Genomic DNA, 14467 nt, shown 5'->3' with positions numbered 1-14467 from the left:
ATAAACAGATAGGAGATTTGACCTTGATGAAAAGTCAAAGGATTCGACCCGTGATTGTAATTTGTTCTGAGTGAGGCGTCGGTGTTTGAAGAAACTTTTACCGCAGTTCTCACAGAAATGAAGCTGGAACCAGCGCTGTTTGTTTGCAGAGCTGTATAAATGAATTCAGTAAATATTTCACAGCATAATTAAAGACTTCGACCTGCAGGTCGTTGCTGCAACTGTACTGATTTTCTGTGCGAGTTTTGTTCATTGGTTGTGTAACTTAAGGTAAATTGCTTGTTATTAAAACTAAAGACCAGTGTTTTTGGAAGCATACGCTAATATAATAAAAAGCACATGGATCTAATTTCAAATGTTATTAGCGGGGATCTGTTTGCGTTGTGGGCAAACGCTGGGTTAACGCCTCATTCCCCTGAGCTTATAGCTGCAAACAGCACGCTGCGACTCAGAAATCACTCTACTCATTCTCAATTAATTGAAGTCATTAGAGCCTTTAAATTGGAGATTTAAAGATACGCCGTAAACATGGGAGCAAGCGCAACAGCCAACCAGCTTTGTTACATCCAATTAGAGGAATAATTGGCACTTTATTTCTACAATTCAAGTTCAAACACATCTCGACTCCCCCAAGGGTTGCTACAGAGTTTCACTGTTTGCACTGATGTTTGGGTTTTGCCCATTTCTGCGCGAAGCCACCGGCTGCATCCGTAATGAGCCCTGTGCAAATGACACCCCATGAATATTCATTCATTTCCTTCCATTTGCTTTGTTGATACATTTCGGTGAAGCATTGCAGCATGCGTATGAAGCCGGAGCCTCAGTCAGCTTCCACTGGGCTTTGGATTACGCTGTTTCTTACCAACCGTTTGACTTGACTTACAATTAATTACCGATGAGTGTTTTCTGCCCTGAGCAGAATGGGAAACCAAGAAACCATTTACTGCACTTTATCCACTTAAACCGTGTGTGTTTGTTCCTGTATTATTATTATTATTATTTGCTATGATAGCATATTTCAGCAAAATGTGTTCTGAAATGTGCAGAAGTCATGTTGTGTTAATGATAGTTGCATAAAATATGTATGAGAATGTTCTTAATTGAATCAGATGCATGGTCTGTTTTGGACTCCTACTAGTTCTTTAGAACATTGTAAAGTAAGTTGCAGAGTTGCACAAGTCAAACAGTAGAAAGGTAAACAAGGCAAACACAAGCACAGATCTGCACTTGCACAATAAAATAATGTAATAATTCAGGAACTCACTCTGATTTGATGATTAACGTTCTCCACCGTGTCTTGAACCAATTACAGTAACCCAAATTATCCACTCAAGCAGAGACATGATCCTTGATTTGAAAGAGGGCTCAGAACATCTGTCGGTTTCATTTGCACAATTTGTGTGTTGGTTCTCTCTTCTATATGTTCAGAGGCTGTTGATATCACAGGAGGTCTGACTTAAAGCGACATTCTTTTGTTTCTGCTTTTTCTCTTCCTCTCTTTCAGTTCTTCTGCCTGACTTGTATCCTCATTAAATTTCTAACCTCTTCACTTTTCTCTTTTACCCAGAACCTTAAGCCGTAAGCACCATTTTGACATGAAGGGCATATATACAATGTATTTTCTCAAACTTCTGACAACAACATTAAAGCATTTCCCTTTATGATATCTACATTTATGGCTTTTTCGTGTATTGGCTCCGGCGCCTGAGCAGAGTGCATTATTCTGGAAGCCCTCATTTATTCAGCAAAGACTCTTGGCTTGGTGTTGTGTTCTGTGTTTGTTGAACACAGTAATAGATGATGTGTCATATTTGGTTTCAGTATGTGCCCTGAGATGTGCTCCTATTGTATCAGAGACCTCCCCCAGTGCCCACATCTAATTTGACTCACAACAGGATCGTGTTTGACTCTGTTGTTTGTGTTCGGCATCTTGTTAGTGGACGTTTTTTCCCTCGTGGTGTGGTCTTACACTGCTGCAAGGGTGGGATGTCGTTTGTGTCATGGTGTGCGTGAAAGTCTGTGCACGTTTGCTCTGTGTCTGCATTAACAGAGCATTGAACAGCAGAATCACTTCATGTTCTGTGCTTTTACATTCTGGCCGGTAAAACTGCACTGTATGTGTCTGTTAAGATGTTATAAATATTTTATATTTTGTAAGAAATGAGAGAAGTAACAAATTAATGAGTAACCGGAGGAAAAACTAGAGAGTAACAATAGTTTGCATGAAGTGTTTTCTAATTTGCAGGTGGCTGAGCGAGACAGAATAATGATTAATCTAAATCTGGCTTTAATTATCCAAAGGGCACGTGTAGTGTTTGTGTCCAATCTGCGGTCCCCTGGTTCTCGTCCTACTTTCTTTAATAAGAATATCTGTGCAGCTCCAAGACATTTGCAGATGTAATAAGCAAAAGGATACATATTGAGGCTAATGTGTTCTTTTTATTACAAACTAATCTGCTTTACACAACATTAAAGGAATAATAATCTGTCCAGAAACACCAGGTTTTGAAACACCCTTTTTTTTATACTAGAGATAAATATGCAAAATCAAAAATGAGGTTTTTGAGTCCCCTGTTTAATATGGATTCACCTCATGGTCGTCAGGTTGCAGTTACAAATACCATCTAGAAAAACGGCTTCTCTGCTAAAACACTGGGATAATGGGGAGTCCCCTTGTTTCTCCCAGTAGAAGGACCCTGGCTTGACATGACCAAACCAGTAGGAGCGGCTGTGCCAGCTGGTCCCAGTCCAACCTTTAGTCTTCCTGGTGCTGGCGCTGCAGAGCTAGAGGTTAAAAGCCAAACTACCACAGCGTCCTGCACAGCAGGAGTACGTCTTACTCCTGACTTTGATAAGAGCCAGAGATGCAGAGGCTGCTCACTTTGAGAAGCTCATATGGTCATAGAGGGCTTTTCTAAAAGACACCGGACAAATGGCTCCCTTTTTAAATATTTCAGAAACCTATATTTCCCCATCCAGTTAATGTTGTACATTTTTGTAAGTCATATAATTTCCTTTTTTATTGTGACCACAGTTTCACAGGCAGGCATGATTGTCATTGAAGCTTCAAACAGAACTCGAGGTCGATTCTGGCATCACTTCTCATTCCCGTCAATGCTGCAGCATAAAGGGATTTTCATTACATTTGGCACAAACAAAAATTGCAAAGAACTGAAACAACTGTGATGCATTGTAGCATATCTCAAAATGTGCAGGACTCTCTGTGGTCTCGTGTTTTTTTTTTTTTTCATGCTGCGATTTCCAAAGGTTAAAGCCAGGATAGCAGGTACAGTAGAGGTCACTCAAGGTCGTTTCCACCAGACGTTCTTTGTCGATTGCAGCTGGGAGAGCAGTTGTCTTTTTGTCACAGGATGATAAATTGAAGCATGAAATGCGATTGCCTCGTGGACGTGGTTTACCATGTCGGCCCGTGATCAGCCCCGGGTCATTTGTTCCGCGCCTGAGCTCGGCTGCGAACGCGTCCGTCGCGATCGACGCAGTTCAATTATCCGAATCCTTTCTGAGAAGCCACAACTCTGCCCGCGGCAAATACAACTTCGCTGACAGGACGGATCAATTCCAAAGTCCTCGACTTTTAAAGCGGAGAAGTCGTTTTGCCACATCTGCGTCAAGCGGCGCCGGGGAGACGACAGGCTGCAAGTCAAGACTTTATCCTGCGTGGAGAAGAGAAGCTAAAGGAAGCGTGGCTGCGAGTCGCCTGTGACTGCTGCCCATGTGCTGCCGCTACCAGCTTCCTGATACTAGTACGAAACAGAAGTTGTGATGGCAGGAATCTTAAATGACATAAATGTCTATTTACTCTATTATGGACATTTTATATAAATGACTTTCTGCTAAAGAACAGACCTCAAAAGATATCTTGATCTTCATTTTCCGGCTCTTATTTGAAGCGACTCATTTGTATTCCTGCCCGTAGACAGGTTTAACATTTGTACCAGACATTCTATGCACCTTCAGTGTTACTACCTGGAATACATTTATTAAGTCCAGTAATTGGGAGCCGACTTCTTTTAATCAGAACAAAATCCTATGGTTCATTACAGGAGCCTTCTCTTTGTGCCATTATCATTTGCAGGAGCTTTGAATAACTACATTTGTCATTTAAATGAATTATAAAAGTGAGAATAATCAAGCAAAGTTTAAGAAGCTGTGATGAGCACGGTGAGATGTTTCCACCCCGCTAATAGAAGAGCACGTTTTCATTGTCACACTGGATGTAAAAGTGCTGCACAAGTGCTCTGTACAACAAAAGGTTAAAGGGGATGTTTCCCTTTTCTACCAAACAGCTACAGCAGTTTGTTTTTCTAAATGAATGACATAATGTTTTCTATTCTTTTTAGCCCTAATTACTATATAATATTAATAATATTATTAATATTAACCAGAATGTGGTTGGTTGCTGGAGGCCTTTTTAGGGCAGTTGTGTTTGTTCCTGCAAAACCCTTCTATGTAATTCACAGCAAAGCTGTTCCCTCCTCTCCAACGGCGGCTGCATTAGTCCAGCTTCTGTTGAGACGCGGCACATTTACGTCTTTATTCCACTGAGCAGTTGCAGCACTTGTGCTTAGCGGGATGTAGGTGTTAACAGGTTAGGTTTGTGCCTGAGTGTTATTTTAGCGTTTTCACTGTGCATTAATGTTTGACTTTCTAAGAGCTTCCTCCCGCAGCCGCTGACAGAACAAAAAAAAAACTAAAACCTTGTTATTGTTCCTCAGAAGGACTGAAGCTCTGAACCTGATCGCGTCTGGGCTGACACGAGGGAACATTCACGAGTAGCTGAGCAGGATCCAGACGTTTCAAACGTGATACAATCAGAGGAGCAGACGATAATGATCCACTGCACCTTCCTGTTTTTATTTCACTTATCGTTCTTGCATACTTGTATTCTATCCAAAATGCCTGTTTATACAGACTTTTTATATATTTTATATATATATATACGGTATATAAATGCATTAGATTTATACAAACTGTCCAACAAAGTTTATTTCTTCTGTGGAAGCTAAACATGAGCCGGCACCGCTCCTGTTAGATACTGGACAGTTTTGAGCTGAGTTAATCTGATGTATTCACTTCAGATGAACAAGTGGAAACTCTACCATCTAACATTGAGGCTGCAAAGAATATACAGCACTATATGCTGGTAAAATAACAGGCTTAGCCCTGGAGCCGCTACTTTCTTTTGCTAAAGATAACCTGAATTTGTCCTCAAACATAATTGAACCTCAATTTTTTCAAATGTATTTTTCATGAAGGCTCTTCTCCCGTAGTTTGGAGAGAGCAGCAATAAATATAGTTCTGACCAGAACCAAGAAAATTGAAGTCATGAATTCAAAACTCGATCTAAACCGAATCTCTGTCTTTATGTTTGCACTTTAAACCAGCATGTCCTCTGACAGATGGTGGCTGTTGGATCCTGCAGAGCCCAAACACAGGACCCCTGCACCATCGTGGCGTGTTTACATTCTAATCTAGACGATAAACCTGCTTGATAAGCCCGTGGGCAGTTTTGCAGCATCAGGGGAAAAAGGAATCGAGCAGGGCTCACTGCCAGAAGCAGCAGCAGCAGCAGCAGTGCTAGGTACCTTTTAGCTGTAGAGGACAAACAAGCTAATGGATGCTCAGTCTACATGATGATGCAGCCACAGCATGTTTTCCCTTCACCAAGCACTGGGAAATGTCAGGGAAGCAGAGGAAGCCTACTGGAAAAACAGACTTGTCTCTGCAGGACTGGCTCTCGGTGGCGCTGGAGCAGTCGTCGTCTATGTGGGAGAGTGTTTGTTGTGCTTATTCATTGGCACCATCAACATCACTTTATTCTGCTTTCAGTTCACGTTAACTTGTCGAGGGAGGTTAAACACACAGGTTTCTCAGAAGAAAACACCTGAGCCCCATCAGACTCCAGCCAGTGGAACATTTCAGTGGACTATTTCAGAGGTCAAGGAAGGAGGAAGTAACCACATTTTCTCCACCTACCAACACACTGAGTTGTGACTGGCCCGTGTGCAGAGAGGGAATAAATATTCTCTCCTCCACCCTCCAGCAAGCAAGTGAATATTGACATTATGTTACTGATGCAGGCGAAAACAAACTGTGCACAACATAAGACACGACAGCTGCTGGAAGTAATTGCAGATGAGCTGAAGCACTATTCAGCGAACGGCACCTGATTTTAGAAAAGCGCTAAAACCTGCATTAATGCTTGGATGGAAACAAGGTACAGTAGAGTTTCCCCGCGAGTCAACGCTCTTGCTTTTGCTTGTTGCATAAGATTTTAAACACGCTCTCTGTTTGTCTAATACAAACAGAATTATAGGTCATGGGCCAAATGACTCCAGCTTTTTATATAGTGTTTAATCTTCTTTGACGCAGTCTCACTTGAGCTCAAGCTTGACTGGATGTTGCCTCAGTTTTGCCTCTGCGGAGGTGACGAGTGCATGTTTATTTGCATTCCCCTGTACAGTGCACTGCACTCGACACCGCGCTAGGATAATAAAATGCCTGACTAATTGTTGAAACACTTGAGCCGATCCCCAGCCTTTCACACACAGGGTGATTAATGGCAGAGCAGCATAGCTGAGCTAATGTCCACCTGTCAGCGGCTCCTCTGTCTGGTGGATCATTTGGACCTGGCTGGATGACAGCTGCAGGCCGCTCCTGTCAAACCTGTGATTCCTGTGGCTGTTTATGAAGTGTCGTGAGCACGCAGATCGAGTCGGGATGCGTGAGGAGAAGAGGAGACCGGCCCGCCTCCTCCCGAGCTCTCGCTGAATCACGTGCCCCTGGGATTGCTTTTCTCTTGTGAACTGTGATAAACCTTTTGAGGTTCCCGTGTGAGTGCAGTTGTGTGTTATTTCCCCGGGCCTCATTCTCATGCATTTGTTGTATTTGTTGTCATTCATACCAATAGTAGTTTCCATATCGTCGCCTTTTCCTCACCTGGCATCCATTACAGCAGCTCTGCTAGAAATGTAACAAGGTTTTAATGTATCACTCTTAGTTTTCATTATTTAGCTGCTGGTGGGTGGTGGAGTCGTCCTGGTCTGCTTTATATTAGGGAGTGTTTCTGATGTTGCTGTCACCTCATGTATGTAAATTGTCCTACAGTAGTAAATACACTTCTTAGCAACGCTTCTGCATAGGAGCGTAGAGGTGTTCCTAATAAAGTGGGCAGTTAGTGAAAGTGGGGAAAGTGTGGAGTAAACTTGCACCATGGGAGCCTCATACATCTGCTGACCTGCGGGTCAAGGCTCTGCTGGCAGCCTCCAGTAGGAGCCATCCACAGCCGTAAACCAATCCTCACTCTGACCCCCCGGTGGTCACACCTGCGCCGGGTTGTAGTGAAATAATTGGGCGCTTTGCCATTGAGGCCATACCAACATGCTAACGGAGCGGGTGGAGCGGCTGCAGACTCCTACTCTTGTTTAATTACTCTCAGTATTCCTTAATTACGCGCAGTGTGATTGACCACAGCTGCAGTCTGGACTCTGACTTGCCGGTCGGTCTGGATGGTTTTGTGTCCGAGTGTTGGCCCAGTGATGGACTGCAGTCTGCCGCTCGTCCAGTGACAGCTGTGATTGGCTTCGGCGCTCCTGCGACCCCGTGGGGCGAAAGGCTCTCGGGATAACGGATGGATGAATTAATCCAGGGCCTCACAGAATCGTGCAGTATCAGCATTCTGCTGTTAAGTGGATTGGGGATTCAGTGCTAGGATTCTCCTGAGAGATGGAGCGTGTATCATGAAGACGCGGGCTGCAAGTCATTATGTGGGTGACCCAAAATAGCCTAGCGTTTAGCCTCCATCTTCCGGTGTGTTATAGTAAATTCTACTAAAAGTTACTGCTTACTACTGTGGGTAAAGACACTAAAAACCCATAAAAACCCTCATTCAGCTTTTATGGAGGTTCTCTGCTTTGTACTCTTCTGTTTTTTAGCCTGTTTGAAATAAAGTTGGATCCAGTTCCAGTGACCAAGGGCACAAACTTTAAAGACCTCTCTCACACTCATTATAGCAATATTTAAAAAAATAACTCTTGTGTCGAGCAGCTGATCGCCTTTCTTCTGCCACCCACTCTGTAGGTAGCTTCATTGAATAGAGAAGCTAAAAGCCATGAAGGTCAAACACACAAAGACTATGGAACTATATGAACAATTGCTCATTGTGTTCTTTTCTCTCACTACATATTAAGCGCTTGGAGGATGTGTCTGGTAAAGTACTGGCACTGCATCAAACAGATGTTAAATGTTATTTCTCATGTCCTGTCAATAACCTCCTGACGTTCCTTCGTAGATGTACATTTCTCCCAGTGCCTTTCTTGTGCTCATCCCACATCTGGGACCAGCTCAGTATCAACCAGTGTAAAAACCTGAAAATGTCCAGTTTGTGTCGCCACAGTGGGGACTCTCCGCCGCCTCTCCTTCCCAAATGCAAAGCAGTTTGAGGAGGGGCGTGCATTTTTCAGATACTCCAGCCGTGTGAATGCGAGCGTGTGACTCAGGCTAATGAAACACTCATCTGTCCAGATTTATGGAGCGGCGATGGCTTCGGGTCAGCACAGCACGCGGGCCTTGGCAGGTTCGGCGTCGGCAGAGGAGGATGCAGGGGAACGAAATGTGCTCTGAGTTGATGGGGGACACGTTGCTCCGACTGCAAGGGGGGAAGCAAGCGTCTGCCTCAGAGACTCGCTTTTGACGACGCTAAAAGATTGTTTGCCTCCCTAGTCGGCGGTTGGCTGGAAACATGCTGATGAGCGAGCGGAGGCCTTTTCGTCTCTGAGCCGCAGCCATTACATGAAATGGCCGGTTGTAAATCACAACTTGAGTAGTTGCTGTTTTTAGCCCACAAAAAAAGCAGACAGGAAGACATTAGAGTGATAGTGTGAGCTTTAACAAATGATCACATGCCTCTTTCACTGATTTAGAGTCGCCCTAATATTGACGGCAACCGGCCGAGATGCAAAGTTGCTGCGATTCAATGAGAACTTTTACTGTTTTGCAGGGAAAATGTCCGACGTGCGTGCAGACAGGAAGAGGCAACAGCTGAACAACCTGGTTGCCGCGGTTACGCAGCTAGCCAGGCCGGGCCACACCGTGGTGGATTTCTGCAGCGGAACGGTACGCGTGCGCATCCGTCAGCATGTATATTTATCAGGTTTCACCGGATCGTGGCTGCATGCGGCCGCGGCTCCATTAACAGAGCTCCCGCTTCCTCTTTAAATGCCTTCCGTCGACCACTGCACGCAGGCACGTCGGCAAATGCCCTCATGAAAATGCATGAGCAGAGGTGGCTGGAGGCTCAGCGCCTGGTTGGACGGGGCAGCGCTAATCACACCGCCTGTCGTGCATTTTCATTCTGATGCTTTTTATTTTAGGGCCACGTGGGGATCGTCCTGGCTCACGCGCTGCCCGATTGCCAGGTAACGCGCTTTGGTCCCGTTATGAACATATATTAGAAGGTGAATGTGTGTTTGAACATCAGAACTAGCAGTCGCACTCAGTTATTCTGTGTTTATTCCAGGTGATTCTCATAGAGAACAAAGAGGAGTCACTGGTCAGGGCACAGAGCCGCTGCACTGAGCTCGGCCTGGAGAACATCGGCTTCATCCAGGCCAACCTGGACTACTTCACCGGGCCGTTCCACGTCGGGGTGAGAAAGCAATGTTTGTTCCTGGCTCGGGGGCAGATTTCATTCAATCTCAGCTGAATGGTGATGAATTTGTCGATTAATAAACACTGACACGGAAGAAATGTGATAGAATTGAGAAAAACTCGCCTTTGCAACCACAGTCTGTATGTGTAGCATGAGCTGAGCCACTTCATCCAGTTACGTCCAGACTGAATGCGGGAGCTGATCGCATTGACTTCCTGCCTTGCACTGCTCCCTGTTACCAGAAATATATAACGAGACGTGGGGACGCTGGAAAAACTCCAAAATCAAAGTTCAGAAAAGCTTTCATTAATTATAATGCATTAAAAATCTAGAAAGGCGCTGACATCAGAGTGATTATCCTGTGCAGCTATAATTTATGTGGCAATAATTGCCAGTATTTTGCTTTTCCAGCAGTTTCCTTTCTGACATTGAGGCACGACGCCACCTTTAATTTAGAGTTCGTATTAATACGTATTAATAATTTAGCCAGTAAACCACAGCTTCCTCTGTGCATCAACACTGCGTCATTGTACTCAGCCACAACCACAACTTGTCGTACACTATTTATGTACTTCAGAGCGTGTCATTCCCTCATCCTCAAACTGAAAATGCCACGGTGCGATTATTTTTGTCAGAGCAGCTAAGAAGGCTTTTCATTTCCTGAAGTGGAGCTTTTAATCAGAACCCTTTTAGTGTTCTGCACTGCAAGTCAAGCAGTGTGTGTCACCGTCCCCTCGCTGATTACTGGAAAGCCAAAAGGTACTTATACTCACTCGGAGCGTGAAGGACAAATATAATGTCAGGGTTAAAGGATTTATTGAATGACGCTTAATAATGGGCCGCTTGCCTTCGTTTGCTCTCGTTTGCCGCTCATGTGTGTTGTCCACAGATGCCTTTAGTTCGCTTTCACAAACATTTTGACACGATCTCGAGAGCTCTGCTCATATTAGAGGCTCGGGATTCATCTTGGGTCTGTAACAGAAGTCAGAGTGACTGGCGGTTGTTGCAGGTTTCATGCAGGCAACTTGCCATGTCACCTTTTCACTTCTTCATTCATCGCGCACTTTCACGCCTACAGCTCTGCCAAGACTGCGGTTCTGCCTGTTTGCTCCTGCTTTGCAAATGGCTTTAATCCTGCTCCGTTATCTGCAACTAGGGAATAAATATTTAACTTTTTTTTTCCCAATTCAAGTAAGACAAGTAAAATATTCAGCACTGGGTGGCGTTTCCAATTACAAGGCTACCACCTTTATCTGATCTTTGCTCTAAGCTGATCGTAATTATAAGAGCAGCAAACGTGTCCTTAACTGCCGTTATTCACAGGCTCTTTGAATTCGGCAGAGTCGTACAAAAATCAGGGTTTGGGCTGAAAACAGGAACGCTCTACCTTCTGTAGTCTCTGGATTCCTGTTCCCACCCCGGAAACATTTTGCTTCCCCACAGAAACTTTCTCATCATCACTCTTGATCACTGTTGTTATTTATTTCTCTCGGGTGAGTGTCTTTCCTAGATCCGTCTTCGTGCCGTGTGTCACAGCCCAGTTCTGGAGCAGCCAGCTGTTCCAGTAGCTGCACTTTAATTCCCTATGGGACAAATAGGAGTATATATACCTTCTGTAATTGGACATAGCTATTGTTCCCGCATCATCACTCCACTGAGACCTGCTCCACTTGGCAAGAAACAAACAGTACAAATTATTCTTGTCTTCGATATGTGGGCGTTTTTTTCTTTTACCTTTAGTCTGGAAGTTTACACAGACACAGGTTTTCTCCCTTGAATGTTGAGTTGTACTGTACGTTTGAGACTGATGCTTAAGTTTGTCCTCTCCTACACCACGGTAGATTTCTCCACGGTTTTGCATCCGCAGCTGTTGCTTCATCGAAGCTTCTTCCTGCACCACACAGATCATTCTACCTGAGGACGCAGCCATCACACTGGTTTTAAGCCCGTTCTGTGTTGTACATGCTCATTTAATCTGGCTAATTGAGCTGTGGTGCCAGTTGCTGCCCTCCTTTTTTTGCTGGACCCAGGCACTGGTACCAGAACCAGTCTTTACATTTTTAATCTTAGTGACATTGAGCTAACAGACCGTGAAGCTCTGTGCGGCTTGAAGGTGATTTGGATTTTATCGTGTCCAGGTCCATTATTGTTTTTCCTTAAAAGGCTGATTGTTTGAAATTGATTCCTTTGGTTGAATTCCTGTAGGTGTGAGGAAAATTGTATTTGCCGGTGTTGCTTTAAGCCTTATGTAAAGTGAGTATTGATCGGTTGTAATAGGGTTTTATCAGGTGTAACTCCAATGATGGTTTCATTTAAAGGCATCAAGCTTGAATGTATTGCACCAACATGTCTATCTTAAAAAAACGATTATGTATTCTGATCAAAGTTCCACTAATCTGGTCTACTGTCTAATCTAATGTGTATGAAGTTGAGCTTCATACACATTAGATGAACCCCTGCAGAGCTTCTCAAACGTGTTGCATCCATTGCCTCTGCATTGAGCTCCATGGCTGGAGGGTGTTGATTAACTGGAGTATTAGGGCTGCAAGAACTCGATTTGTCTCGGGTCCAAACAGGACGGGATACAGATGTAATTACTTGAATTACAGTGAATAATGACACCTTATTAATACAGCCGTGCGATCATTGAAGGAAAGACACAGATAGAAAGCACAATGTTGCTTCTGTGAAGACAGATGAATAAAGAACACGTTCCCTTGGTCCTGTAGTTGTTGCATATCAATTCATGATATATTGTTCTGGTAAAATATATGCGACGAGGTTTAATTCAACAAGGCGTCCATAAAACACTGCACGTCTGTGAGATAGTTTAAAATATGCCTTGCATATGTTTTCACTCTAAATTATGCACTTTAATTAGTAACACCAGCCACATTGATTTGGGGTAATGCATTAGTAGTACTGCTTATAGTAGGAGAGATTATATTAACCAGAGATAAAGCTACTTTTTTTCCAAATGAAGAATTGGAAATTAATAATTAGCTATGAAAACACATCTGAATAGGTTTTAATTTAGTTTTATTCATTTCTATTGTTGAGTGGCTCTATGTTAGTGTTAAATTAAGGCTAAAGGTTATAAAATGTAATTAGGATTTACCACAGCATGACTAATGTACAACATTAAGCAGCTGGGGTAAGAGTGATGGCATTACTCTGCTAATTATTCCAGCTTGAGATGTAGAGGATGCAACATCATGCAACGTCTGATTCTGTCTCCTCCTCCAAATCAGCAGACTGCGACGCGCTGTCAAAGAAAAGTATGTCATGAATAAATGCGGGGTAGAAAACGAGGCGTCGCATACAGTAGTCGCACGCCCATGCAGGTAATAGATGCTAATCTCCCAGGTTCCACTCTATGCGTGTTCTTCCGTCAGCGCAGGCTCCTTGTGTAATTTTGTGTTTCAATCAGTGTATCTGACAAACAGGAATAAATTATTTTATGCTGATGAACAGACAAACACGCCAGCGCTCCTCACACAGACCTTAAAGCTCATTTGCAGCTACAAAAAGTCTGATTACGCGTGAGACGCCCGCCGGCTTCTAGCAAACACCTTTGGCTCCTGGCGCTGGAGAGTTAAGTGGGGTCTGTTCCGTAAGTGTTCCACGGAGAACAGGCTCTGGAACCTGAACCCCAGACACACGCGGCCTGGAGTGTTTGGCCACAGTCGCAGCGTCTGTATCTTCTCTCATCTCTGGCGCTGCGGCCGGCGTTGGCTCGGCTCGGCCCGGTCCGGACTGGCACCGAACCCCTGCGCTGCGGCGCCGCTGCCAAGGCGACGCTGCAGAAGACTCCGACTCGCGGGCGCCAAGCGTGAAACTCTTGCAAAGCGACAGTGGAAGGTCGAAGTGGCTGCTCGGGTCCGACGGGGTTCGTTTCCGCGAGCCGGGGCTGCTAATGTCACATCCAGTTTGGTGGTAATGCGTTTTATTTGGCCCATTAACAGAGAATCTATTTAGCTAATGTACGCATGAGAGAAACCCATCTATTTTACCACTGTACTTGGGATATTAAACTCATTGCTTCTGAGGAGTGTAATGCATTATAGGGGAGAGATGGCTTGAATACAGACGAGCTGTGATAGAAGGTCTTCCAGTTCTTCTCTGTCCTCCAATAACCACCCGATGACTAATTCATAGCTAGGTGTTCATCACCACGCACAGTTTACCCACTCAATAGGAATCCTGATGCGTCCGTGCCTTTTCTCCAAAAGCACAAATCCACACGGTTTGCTCCCTCTCACAAAGTCTGCACCACAGCGAGCATCGATTTATTTAATAGCAGCCGACATTATGAAGTAATCAATGAGATGAAGTGCAGGCTCTCCGGTGCGTTTGCCACAGGACAGAGAAGGTTTCTAAGAAAAGCTTTTGTGTGTTGTCGCCCCAGGTCGGGCTCCATGCATGCGGCGTGGCAACAGACATGGTGATGGAGCACTGCATCCAGGCCGGCGCCGCCTTCGTCGTCAGCCCTTGTTGCTACGGCTTCATTCAGAACGCGGTCAAGTTCACGTTCCCCAAGAGGTTGGTACCTGTTGGCATGACCTCTGCTCAGCATCACCTCTGCTCAGCATCACCTCTGCTCAGCATCTCCTCTGCTCAGCATCACCTCTCCAGACGTCGGCTTTGAAACAGCTGCATCTGACACTGTGCTTCTCTTGTTCTATCCCTGCATCATGTGTTCCTCCCTCCTCCCTCTGATTTTTTTTCACACCCGTTCTGACTCTTTCTCACACATCCACACAATCAACAGTTTATATTTTGTCACCACTTTTTGTT

General features: G+C 44.5%; 1 protein-coding gene across 1 annotated transcript in view; it reads left to right on the top strand.

The window, feature by feature from the left end:
- The window catches only part of gstcd (glutathione S-transferase, C-terminal domain containing), a 31204-nt gene that overhangs the window by 10809 nt on the left and 5928 nt on the right, over positions 1-14467 (top strand). Inside the window, exons 6-9 of the mRNA XM_029159812.3 lie at positions 9020-9135; positions 9393-9437; positions 9539-9667; positions 14079-14212. Of these exons, the coding sequence (XP_029015645.2) occupies positions 9020-9135; positions 9393-9437; positions 9539-9667; positions 14079-14212 (424 nt within the window). The remainder of the gene's footprint in view (positions 1-9019; positions 9136-9392; positions 9438-9538; positions 9668-14078; positions 14213-14467) is intronic.

The sequence above is a fragment of the Betta splendens genome, chromosome 1 (genome assembly GCF_900634795.4).
Source record: "Betta splendens chromosome 1, fBetSpl5.4, whole genome shotgun sequence".
Taxonomy (NCBI): Eukaryota; Metazoa; Chordata; class Actinopteri; order Anabantiformes; family Osphronemidae; genus Betta; species Betta splendens.
This window is presented reverse-complemented; position numbering and strand designations above follow the sequence as displayed.